Raw genomic sequence first — 12338 nt, 5'->3', positions numbered from 1 at the left:
CACTTGGGCAACAACCCTAGCCTTTTGTTCGTGGGGTTTGTTTTTGTTTTGGGGGGGGGGGGTTGGTGGGAAGAGGAGAGCCTAGAACTTGTGATTCTCTTGCCCTCATCTCCCAAGTGGCTTCAAGTGTACAATACCCAGCTCAGCTTTGTTCTGGGTTTTGTTTTTTCTTTTGAGACAAGATCTCTGTGTTGCCCAGACTAGTCTCAAATTCCTGGACTCAAGTGATCCTCCTGTGTTAGCTTCTAGGGTAGCTGAGACTATAGGTACACATTACCACACATCCAATAGTCTCTTTCTACAGCATTTAAAATGGAGCTATTCACAACTAAGTTGCAGTTTCAAAGTCTTCCTCTTCTATCCTCTGAGGATCTTTTTCTGGCAGATTTTGCCCCAGAAGGAACTATCAAATATATTAAATTCAGACCACAAATGCAAAGTTATGGTATTGGATCACAAGCAGTTTGTATAGTGTTCAGGTGCTAGCTAGTTGATTATTTTCATTCATCAACATTATCTTAGTCCCGGTTGCATGTCCACCATTATACTGGGCATTTTATCAGACAAAAGTAATAGTTCTACCTATGTGTAAAGGAAATTCTTTTTGAGAAAGAATGTCTACTAATGAATGTAAACAGAAAGCACTGAAGGCTGAAAAATGGAGTAGAGAATAGCCCAGGGAATGAACTTGGGGAGTCACCAGACATGTGGGGACCTAGAGCTGAAGGAACACTCTGAGCACATTAGGAGACATTAGATCATATCCAAGTGAGTTTGACCCTTGGAGACTACAGCCAGGTCACTTCTGGCAAGGCTGAGGAAACTACAGCCCTGAGTAGAGGATCTGTCTGGTGGCCGAGCCTAGTCTTAATCCAAGTTTTGTTAGTGCTGTTTTACCTGATAAATTGATAGCTGTGTCAACATTATTATATTTTAGGAAGAAATAAATGACACATTTTGTTTGTAATGGTTCCCTTTTTCAGGCTTCCTCAGCTTTCACATTTGTTTAGGTAATATCTACTGCTTCGTAAAAGGTAACAGTGTAGGGGAGGGTAAGCAGGTAGTGTAACCTAATTTATGTTTCATTTTATTTTTCAGCTCTGAGGTTTTAACTCAGGGCTTTGTGCTTACTAGGTAAGCACTCTACTACTTGAGTCTTTTTGCAGACCCTGGCCTTAAATTCAGGGCCTGGGCACTGTCCCTGAGCTTCTTTATGCTCAAGGCTAGCACTCTCCCACTTGAACCACAGCACCATTTCTGGCTTTTTCTAAATAGTTCATTGGAGATAAGAGTCTCACGGATTTCCTGCTCGGACTGGCTTCAGACTGCGATCCTCAGATTTCAGCCTCCTGAGTAGCTAAGATTACAGATGTGAGCCATCAGCACCTGGCTCTTGAGTCTCTTTGTTTTGTTTTCTGATAGGGTCTAGCTTTTTGCTCCAGGCCAGCCTTTCCTGTGATCCTCCTATTTAATACCTCCCACCATAGCTAGAATTACAGTTGTATGCCATCGCACACTTTTTTCCAATGAGATATGTCTCTCAGCCCCTTTTACCCAGGCTGACCTGGAACCTTTCCCTTCTCTCTCTCTGCCTCCCAGGTCCCTAGATGTATAGGTGTGAGCCACCGACACCTAACAATATCTTTGAGTGAGAAATAATCAAAAGACATGCTTGAGGGAAAATATTTTATTTAAATTAGTACTGTCTTTCACATTTAAACGTTACATTAGCTGTACTTTATCTTGACTGAATCCATATTTTGAGTTCTGATCTTCTAGCTCCAGAAAGCCAGGAGACAGCACCTTTCTGGCCTTCAGTACTGGTTCTTCTTGCAGTTTCCCCTTCAGCTTCTTAACTGCTTTCATTTTTTGACCTAACTGTTTCTCACTGGCAAGTTTTGTGCATGGTCTTGATCTTTCTCTCTCTCCTCACATGTTTACTTCATAATGATTCTGTCCTCATCTCTTTTTTTCTGTTCTGACTTCCTCAATCCCTTTCTTTAGGATTATTATTGACTGAACTCAAATAGAAGAATCTAGACAGTATGATTTCACTAATGTATGTTTTCCACTATTTCATTATCCTGCAAAAATTGAGCAAAAAGTATACATGTCCAATGAGAGAAGAAAGAGGGGTTTTGATTAACATCAGATGCTGTGGACTATTGCATCTGCTTCACAATTACAGTATGCTTTACCCCAGGGGACAGTGGCAAAACCAAACCGTGGCTGCAGAATGGGATAGTACTCTGTAATATAGGATTTTTTTAGTCAGTGTGTGTGTTGTGGGCCAGAATCATGACAAAGCCGGTAAGTCATGGATTTATCTCCTTGTAAAGAACCCACAAATGATATTAAACCTATATATGACTTAGATGACTGTTACCATGGGGTCAAGCAGCTGTATGACCATCAATGATGTGCTTTTCAGATTAACTGATATTGTGTTTGTGTGTGTGTGTGTGTGTGTGTGTGTGTGTGTGTGTGTGTGTTTATTCCCTTTGTAGCACGAGGTAGAACTAACATTGAACTTAGAGAGAAATTCATCCTGCCAGAGGGGGCATCTCAAGGAATGACTCCTTTCCGATCACGGGGCCGAAGATCCAAACCATCTTCCCGGGCAGCTTCTCCTACTCGTTCCAGTTCAAGTGCTAGTCAGAGTAACCACAGCTGCACATCCATGCCATCTTCTCCAGCCACCCCAGCCAGTGGGACCAAGGTATGTGCTGGCTTCCTTTCCCCATCTTGGCAGATGTCTATTGTTCAGGAATTAATCGGGGAGACTTCAGAGAGAAAAGGAATCCAGAAACATACAGACCAATTCTACCTGTACCAAGTATGGCCAAGCCCTAGCAATACCCAAGCCTTAAAGATGACTACCAAGAACTCAGGCCACTTATATTAGAAAGGTTTCCTTCCTTTTATTCCCAGTTTTGAGTTTGAAGACCCAGAGTTACAGGTTATGATAATCCAGGCACTGTCTGTACAGATTAGCTTGCTGTTACATTGGGTTGTGAATGAAGAATACTGTTGCCTTTCTGCCTGGCCCTTCACATCCCATTGAACTGATATACATTTTATTTTGTGTCCTGTTCCTTTAAAATTGAGTATCTGGTTTTTTCTGTTCCCAGTTTTCCATTTTCAATTGTTCCCATCCTTCCCTTTGGATTTCCATTTCACAGACTCTGTTTCAGTTATCTCGCTGTTATGACAAACCCTGGTTGGTAAACAGTAAAGCTGGCACTCCTGTCAGGGACAGCCCTTGTCCTGACCTCCAGCTGCTCAGCCCTGAGGTAGAGTATAGCTTTGCCAAGGTCACATGGAGGCACTTGCTCATGCCAAGAACCTGCCAGCTCTTCCTGATATGAGCCCATCTCTCTTCCATCTCTGCAGTGCTTGCTGACATAGCTGATTCATCTGGTCAGATGTTTTCATAACTCAGATTCACCAAAATTGAAGTGAACTAAGAGATGCCTAAACAGTAACATTCAGGGTGGTTCCTAGTGGTCATTCCTGATTATTTGTTTATGGATACTGTTTATAGTTGGGCCCCTTGGGGCCTCCAAATGTTTGTACACCCATGAGTTACTAATTCTTGAAATCCAACTACAGCGCATGTTTTCCAATGTGCTTATCTGCTTATAACTAGAGGATGGTTGGCACCACCCACCTTGAAACACCTACACAGGACGCTTGGTACTACTATATTGGTCCAAGGCATGGGCACTGCTGATTGCAGCCATCACAGTGTCAGTAAGCACTGCTCTTAAGGACTCAGATTTTACCTTCTGAATTCCTTGGCCCAGACTGGAGCCAAAGAGCGAGACCTTGTCTCAAAAAAAAAAGAAGAGAAAAAAAAGATAGCATGGCTTGTCTAATAACATGCAATTGCATCCTAGCTCTTACAGGAAAATGATTGGGTTCTTGTGCCTCAAAGCACAGTACTGCCTGAAAAGCTTCAGCCAGACAAGCTGGAGAGGCACAGAAGCCAATGGCTATAAATAAGCTGCTGCTTTGGGACTAATGATGCTCCCAGCTAAACCTCCAGTTCAAAAATCTATCTGGGGATAGATCTGGGGACCCACTGCCACTAAAACCCCAAGACTCAACCTATCAATCTTTCCCTCTTTTTTATGCCTCCAACTTCTTGAAAATTTCCAAAGTTCCAAAATTATTACATCTGATTTTGATCTTTCACCTTCTCTAATCATTGGTGTTCGCTCACCCAGAGGCCACAGGGCTGTGGGTTTCCAGCAGCTGTGGGTTCCCAACAGCAGTGCTCAGGAAGGATAGCTTCTGGAACCGGAACTCCTCCTAGGTGGCCACGAGAGTTCCTGCTTGAATATTAAATCACTTCCTGTCGCTTTGGCTCCTCCTTTATAAAGAAATGAAGCAAAAATGATGAGATGGGTTGCGGGCATCAACATCTTAAAGGTCCTGGAAAACAATCTCCACAGTGATTTCAAAACAATTACAATAGTAACTGTCATAGGTGATATTTAAAACCTTAAAATATTCTTCCTTCTCTAAGTTAAATCTACCATTATCTCAGAAGGAAGGGAAGATGGGAAAGACCCTATTCGTAGCAAATACAGCACCTACCAATAGCAGTAATAATAATGTGCAACTATTCCAAGATAGGAAATGCTTTTCCATATTTATTCAGTGAGGTTTTGTTTTGATTTGGTTTTTTTGGGGGGGAGGGTCCGGTTGTGGGGCCTGAACTCTGGGCCTGGGCGCTGTCCCTCAGCTCTTCAGCTCAAGGCTAACACTGTACCACTTGAGCCACAACGCCACTTCCGGCTTTTTTCTTTTTGCTTATGTGGTGATGAGGAATTGAACCCAGGGCCTCAGGCATGCAAGGCAAGCACTCTACCACTGAGCCACCTTCCCAGCCCTAATTTGGGGGTTTTTTGGTTTGTTTGGGTTTTTTTTAACTCAGGGCCTTGCATTTGTCAGGTGATCTGCCACTTGGGCAACACTGCAGCCCTTCAACAAGGTTTTATTAAATCACTCTCCTGTGCTAGACAGTTTTAGATGCAAAGGTATAAATGAAAGCTCCTACTTTTTTTTTTCACTGTTGGAGAAAGAGGCAGCAGGAAAGTATAACTTACCTCTGCCAGTACTGCACAAAAGCTGATGGAGCAGGAAGAGGATAGAAAGTTGCAAATGGTATATTGAAGGGTGAGCTGGCCTCAGAGATCCATTCAATAGAGTCCCTGAAGGAGGTGATGACTGAGCCACATGTGTAACAGGTGGAGTGTGTCAGGTACAGTAAGCAGCAAGGGGACAAAAGCAGAGGACCTCCCTGGGTCATTGGACAAACATCCAGGAGGCCCATGTGGCTGGGATGGACTAGACAAAAGGAAGTGTGGTAGAAATTAACTGGGAGTGGCAGGATTCATCCTTCACTTCCTGAGGGAAAAGCAACACACCAGCCACCTCATTTAGATCTGTCATTAAGCATAAAGGCAAAGCCAGGTCTCCTGACAACTCCTGTACAACCTTACTCCTGACAGTCATCAAATACCACTTCCTGTGCTGCTCATCGTTTATATGAGCCCCCAAGGCAAATCATCTTATCTACACGTTAGCAGTGAGGAGATATGCTAAGAGATGTTGACTAAAGTACTGCAGTCTCAGTATTGATAACCCAAATTTGTAGCCCCAAAAGTGGACTGCTAAGATTATTTGGATTTCTTTTTCTTTCTCATTTACCATATTTCTGTTTGTTACAACTATGGCAATATTACTATTTAAAGATTTTTATTCCATTTCTAATGAAAATTATCAGCAACATAAAAGGTATTAGAAGGCATTTTGAAACTCTTAATTGGAATTTTAAAAACATTTGAGTCAGGAAAAGCTATGACCTCAGACACTTCTAAAATAAATCTTTGTTTTCCTGGACTTTTAATTTGCTTTTCAAATGATCAGATATGAAGAGGTTTTTAAGTAGACTTTTAATGCTAATTTCTATCAAGGACTCCTGGAGTAAATATGATCTTTTATTGTTTTGAAGGTTATCCCATCAACAGGCAGCAAGTTGAAACGACCAACACCAACTTTTCATTCTAGCCGAACATCCCTTGCTGGGGATACAAGTAATAGTTCTTCCCCAGCTTCTACAGGTGCCAAAGCGAATCGGGCAGGTAAGTACCTTCCCACAAAGCATGCATTGGGCTGAGACATGAGGGCAGAGGCCAGATCAAGATATGTGAATTGGCAGCCTATGGACAGTGCTTCACAGGTCTGCAAGGAGACAGTGTTGAGCAGCATTTAGTGAGATGTCCAGAGAGCTGAGGGATCTTTGCTTCTCCTGTCACCGTAGGTAGCTCTAGCACTGCCTTCTGAGAGCAGGTATTTCCATGCCCAAGGCAGGGCTCTGTTCTTCATCTGAAAGGATCCCAGTTGAAAGCATGTAGAAGGAAAACAGGACCAGTCCATAGTTGCAGCACACAGATGGCTATTCACTTCTCAAACACCTTGTGTTTGTTATGGCTGCTCATGAGCTGACGAAGTACAGGAGAGATTCTCTGTGCTCCCCCACTGAGCCTCCTCCTGGGAACTTAGGGATTTGGCTTCTTTCTCACCTCTGCTCCCCATCATTCTCTACCTCTATCTGCCAGCAGATTGCCTCAGCCCTCACCTATCTGTGCTGAGGTGATTGAGCAGCACCAACAAGCCCCCTAAATCCACTTGGGGGGCCAGTGTCTACTGTCCTCAAGAAGCAAGCTTCACAGGAATCCACAAAGTAGGACAGGCTTGGCCACTTCTGGGTAGACAAGGAAGCTAGACAATGAAGCCTCAGTCTAGAAAGGCTGGGTGAGATTTGCCCAAGGCCACCAGGCAAATTGGGTTGTATGAGTGTTGGTAACCTCTGGTCATCTGTGCCTCCATCCATGCCTCTCTGTTAAGTCTCCTGCTTTATTCATGAATTTCAGACCCTAAGAAGTCAGCCAGTCGCCCTGGAAGCCGGGCTGGGAGTCGAGCTGGAAGTCGAGCTAGCAGTCGGCGAGGAAGTGATGCCTCTGACTTTGACCTTTTAGAGACGCAGTCTGCTTGTTCAGACACTTCTGAAAGCAGTGCCGCAGGGGGCCAAGGCAATTCCAGGAGAGGGCTAACCAAACCTTCCAAAATTCCAACCATGTCTAAGAAGACCACTGCTGCCTCCCCTAGGACTCCAGGTCCCAAGCGATAACACTGTACAAGCACCCACACCACTGTCCACTTCGAATCCTGCTCCATACATTGGGTGTATATTTATTCCGAATGGGAGAAGTTATATTGTTAAAAGTGTAAAAGATAATTGTGTTATGAAGCTGCCTTATTTTTTTTCCTTTTTGTAAGTTACTATTTTCATGTGAATATTTATGTAGATAAAATTTGCTTCCTGGTAACCCAGTAATGAATGGGGCCCAGAAATGAAATATTTGAGGAAAACAAGTGAAAAGGTCAAAATACAAATGTGTATTTAAAAAAAAAAAAAAGCAAAGCAAAGCCTCTAGGGTTTCTGTGTGGTGCAGGGTTGTAAACCTGCTTTATCTTTTAGGATTATTCCTAAATGCATCTTCTTATAAACTTGACTTGCTGTCTTAGCAAGATAAATTATATTAAAAAAAAATAATCCTGCAGTGTTTAAGGAACTCTTTTTTTTGTAAATCACAGACACCTCAACTAACAAGAACTGAAGGGAGGGCACTTCTAGTTGCATTTCCATTGTTTTAATGTTGTGTGGTTTTAGTCAGAGAGACAGAACCTCATCTAGGTAGTGTTTGCACACAATACAGAAAAAGAGTTCATTGCAATACTGTCTTGGGATACTGTCTAAGTACTCAGTGTTTAAAGGACACATAGCTGCTAGAATTCAGGGTTAAATGTAACTGTTCAAAAGTGTCAGAACATTGGAATTTTAAACTGATTTATAACAATCCAGCCTTGTCACCAATAATTTTTATGCACCCTAGGACCCAGATCCTGGCAAGGGAGAATTTTTTGGTGGCATTGTAAATCACAGATTTATCTACATTTTTCACTATTTATTGAAATGGTCAATCAACATCCCACAAACTGAGGAATGAATTCCATGAGCCTATTCTGAAAATGTGGGTCTAAGACAAAATACTTGCTCATCCTTTAACGGAGTTCACCAGCACACTGTTCACCCGTCCCGTTTGCTCCTGTCTTTTTCCGTGTGTAATAAAGTCAACTGACCAAGTGACCGCAACGAGGGGCTGTCTGGGGCTCCTGTTCGTTAGCTGCTCTTCCTCTTCAGCTCCGACCATGTTGCTGTGTAATTATCTCAATTGGTTTTAATTGAGGCAGAAAACTGAAGCTCTACCAATGAACTGTTTAAAAACAAGACACACTTTTGTATTAAAATTGCTTGCAGTAACTAATGTTTTGTACTTCCTGATTTTCTTCTCCACCACTACTTTAAATGTTGTAGATACTTAAATACAATATTCAAATCATACTATCTCAATGGGTAAATTATTTAGCTCAATAGATTTTTTTTCTTGCTTTTTTTACTCTTAGTAATTTTGTTTAACACAAATATATTGGGTATCACTCTTTCCTGACTAAACGCATACCAATATAGAGGAAGGTTTTTTGTGTGTATATTAGAAATCATACCTGGGACTTGAGATAGAGATAATGGGGTCACACAGTATGCTGAAATCTGTTTAAAGGAAAGGATTTCATAGACCAAAGCAAAATTAATTAACTTCACAAAAAAGTTCTTGCTACAGTATGGAAACTACTTGACAGGCAGGGCAGTGATAAAACTTGATTTTAGGGGCTAGGAAGATGGCTCAGCCGGCTCTGGGTTCAATTCCTCAGCACCACATAAACAGAAAAGGCCAGAAGTGGCATTGTGGCTCAGTGGTAGAGTGCTAGCCTTGAGCTGAAGAGCTGAGGGACAGCGCCCAGGCCTAGAGTTCAAGCCCCACGACTGACAAAAGAAATAAGAAAAAAAACTTGATTTTAATAAGCTAGCTGATTAGAAGACAACAGGGATTCTCACCCTCAAGAACTATCTTTTGGGAAGCTGACTTGGGAGAAGGGTGATGTAGGACCTGCGTGATTGCAGCCAGTGCCTTCTCACAAGTAGACTGGTGAACAAATGACACATCAGACTTTAATTGCTTAGTCACTACTTATATAAGTCTAAAGAACAAAGATCAGTATACATATGCAATCTGCTCTCAGGAGGATCAAGAGTTTGAGGCCAGCCTCATACATGGCAAGATGCTATCTTAGCAAACCAAGAATGTAGCTCAGTTTTGGAGCCCTTACCTAGCATATAAAAAGCCCTGGGTTTAATGGAAGATAGCTTGTTGCTAAATGGCCCACATTTGGTTCCTGATACTAAACTTAAATAAACAACTAACTGTAGGATCTGCCCTGAGATCCTCTTGCTGATCACCATATTCATAGTATTAAGACTCAATATTGGGAGTCAACTGAATCTAGCACCTGTTATATAGTGAAGAATGTGATTTCTGTGATACCACAGACTGCATGAATAGCAGAAGTGGATCTTGAGTCCCTACTCATATCCAGCACTGTCTCTTTATAGCCCTTAGTTGGCTTTATAACGTTCAGAATAACAGTTCTAACAGTAAAAAGGCCAGAGAATGTGGACAGAGAGGACCCTAAATCCATAGCATCTGTATCAGGAAACAGATAGGTAGCAATGTATGTTTGCCAAAGCAACTTGGGGCAGTCAAATGTCCAGATTGAAGGAATGTGCACTTAACGGATTCTTAAGGAAGTGCTTATTCTCTTTTCTAGGCAACTGGATAACCTCAAGCTGCCAGATCTTTGTATAGAACAGTATTTTTGCCCAAATTGGTTTCTGTGGATAGGCCTGGCAGCAGAAGCATGCTGGGACTAGATGACCTCCATCTTTTCAGAGACTAGACTGTGGTCACTAGTTTTCCTTACCAAAGCATTCTGGTTTCCTTGATTTTCTTCAGTAAAGCTCTGGTGGTAGTAGCACCACAGGAAATTTACTTCCATTCATCAAGCACCTGTATATAATTACTGTTTTCACATAGGAAACAAAAAGTTAGAGTTGAGATTAAAGTGACAGCAAATATAAATTCAGTGTCTGCTAGGGCCTTAAATAATGTAATAATAGTAGCTAACATTTATTGAGTGCTTGCTGTACAGGCCATGGGGATTGTGCCAAGGTGAGAGGTTAAGTTGCCAAGGTCACCAAGTGGCAGGGGAATGCCATGTTTTTTACTTTTGTTGTTGTTGGTCTTGGGGCTTGAACTCTGGGCCTGAGTGCTGTCCCTGAGCCCTTCAGCTCAAGCCGAAGCCGAGTACTCTACCATTTGAGCCACAGCTCTACTTCCAATTTTCTGATGGTTAATGAGAGATAAGAGTCTCATGAACTTTCCTGCCCAGTCTGGATTTGAACCATGATCCTCAGATCTCAGCCTCCTGAGTAGCTAGGATTACAGGTGTGAGCCGAGCCACCTGTGCCTGGCTTTTGTGATTTTAAGTTTATTTTATTTTCAACTAACAAAATATTTGGACATGTTTTGGGAAGGGCACAATGTGTTGATTGATACATCTATAGTCTGGGTCATGAACAAATCAGGATAATTAGCATATGCACATAATCTTGAATATCATTACTTTTTATATTTATTTTAGAGGTGATATACAGCGGGGTTACATTAACATACATCAGGTAATAAGTACATTTCCTTTTATATAGTGCCATGTTCCCTCCTCTCCCATTCCTTCCCTCCCATCTCCACCCAAGAGTTACATAGTTCAAGTTCATATTGATGATGTCCAGTGCACTCCACTGCTGCACTTTTTTACTCTTTTCTCTTGGATTCTGTGAACACCCTCCCCCCCACCAGATGTACATGTGAATACACCATATATAAGGTAATACAGACTCATCAGAAGAAGAAAAAAGTCCTTTGTTTCCTTGGGAGTTTCAGCATGTGTATTATTTTATATACATATGAAGAGGCACTTAGGTATTGCACCTTTATCATTCTCTCCAAAGTATCCTCTTTTGGTCTCACTATATCTAGAAGCCTGTATAATTTGTCATATCCCTCTGGGAATACCACGTCTTGACAGTTTTCTCTTAGAAACTTCCCCCACTCCAGATGCCTCCTATCCTGCTTTCTGGGTTCCACTCACATGGACCTAGCTCCTCTGTCCTTCCAGGCACTTTTTCAGCAATTCTGGAGACACAGTTTTCATTCTGCCTTTGGAAATGACCAAGTTCCCCGACAGCAACTCGTATGGGAACTACTCAGGGGTAGGGGGGCTTGTCTGCCTCATCTCTGGCTTAGGGCCCAGTACAGAGCAGCCTACTGTGGTGGTTGCTGAATTGAATTGTGGGCTGAGGTGTTGGGAAGGCTAAGACCCACTATTTGGGTTGACAGAAAAGTGAAGCTGCTAAAAAGATAGCTGTCTCCATTCATCCTAAATTGAGATGAGTATCTGTCTCAGCCTTAGGTTGTAAGAATCACACTGGGTTGCATGTAGTATAACATACTGCAGCATAGCCCAAAACACAACCAGAGCACCCAGGGTGCAGGAAGGACAGTGAAGGGGATGTGGACAAGAGACTCAGAGCCCCTGACCAAGCTGACATGGACAACCCCTTGATAACCTTGTCTGTCATGAAGCCCTGGGAATTCAGCCTCCAGAACAGCTTTCTCTGGCCCTTCACAGCACCATCAGAGGCTCAGCTTCAGACCCTGATGCCATAGCCATAAGCATTCTGGCTCTGGTCTCACCTTGGGCTAAGCAGCATCCTTAGTGTCTAAGGGACTTACAATGTGGAAATCACCTGTTGTGAAGGGAAAAAAAAAAAGGAAGGCTAGGCACATGCTTTGTAAAACATGGGCAAAATGTAATTCCATTAAAGTTTGAGCTGATATTTAGATTTTGAAGCGGCCTCAAATCTCCATGGGGGGGGAGGGTTAATTTTGAATCTGCATGAGAGATACTACAAATATTAGAGGTCCATGGTCCTAGCTAGGTACATGGCCCTTTGTCAGCACCCCTTGACAGCCCCTCCAGCATTGCCCATTTGTCCCTCAGCTCTCATGGTGCCACTTATCAGGTAACCTGCAGATGCCCAACTTCCCCACCCCCACCCCACTGTTGTGCAATTGAGAAAAGTTCCTTTGTTCATGCTTATAATAATAACTACTCAGGAGGCTGAGATCTGATGACTAGTGGTTCACAGCCAGCAGAAAAAAATCTCCAATTAACCAGCAAAAATGCTGGAAGCGGAGTTGTGTCTCAAGCAGCATAGTGTGGCAGTGGGGACCGGGGGGGGGGGGGGG

At 42.7% G+C, this 12338-nt stretch overlaps 1 protein-coding gene across 19 annotated transcripts in view; it reads left to right on the top strand.

Annotated features, from left to right (window-relative positions):
• LOC138803492 (microtubule-actin cross-linking factor 1) overlaps nucleotides 1-8399 on the top strand; it is a 254203-nt gene extending 245804 nt beyond the window's left edge. For 11 of the 19 annotated variants that reach the window (XM_069987601.1, XM_069987600.1, XM_069987599.1 and 8 more), the window contains 4 exons: nucleotides 2508-2719; nucleotides 3183-3293; nucleotides 6023-6152; nucleotides 6945-8399. In XM_069987601.1, coding sequence (XP_069843702.1) covers nucleotides 2508-2719; nucleotides 3183-3293; nucleotides 6023-6152; nucleotides 6945-7201 — 710 coding nt within the window. In that variant the 3' untranslated portion in view covers nucleotides 7202-8399. The remainder of the gene's footprint in view (nucleotides 1-2507; nucleotides 2720-3182; nucleotides 3294-6022; nucleotides 6153-6944) is intronic. The other 8 variants (XM_069987603.1, XM_069987605.1, XM_069987604.1 and 5 more) reach the window with 1 other exon arrangement.
• Nucleotides 8400-12338: the final 3939 nt, after the last annotated feature.

This window comes from Dipodomys merriami, unplaced genomic scaffold (genome assembly GCF_024711535.1).
Source record: "Dipodomys merriami isolate MVZ:Mamm:240054 unplaced genomic scaffold, mDipMer1.0.p SCAF_34, whole genome shotgun sequence".
NCBI classification, from domain to species: Eukaryota; Metazoa; Chordata; class Mammalia; order Rodentia; family Heteromyidae; genus Dipodomys; species Dipodomys merriami.
Note: the sequence above shows the minus strand (reverse complement) of the source record. Positions and strands in the feature narration are given on the sequence as shown.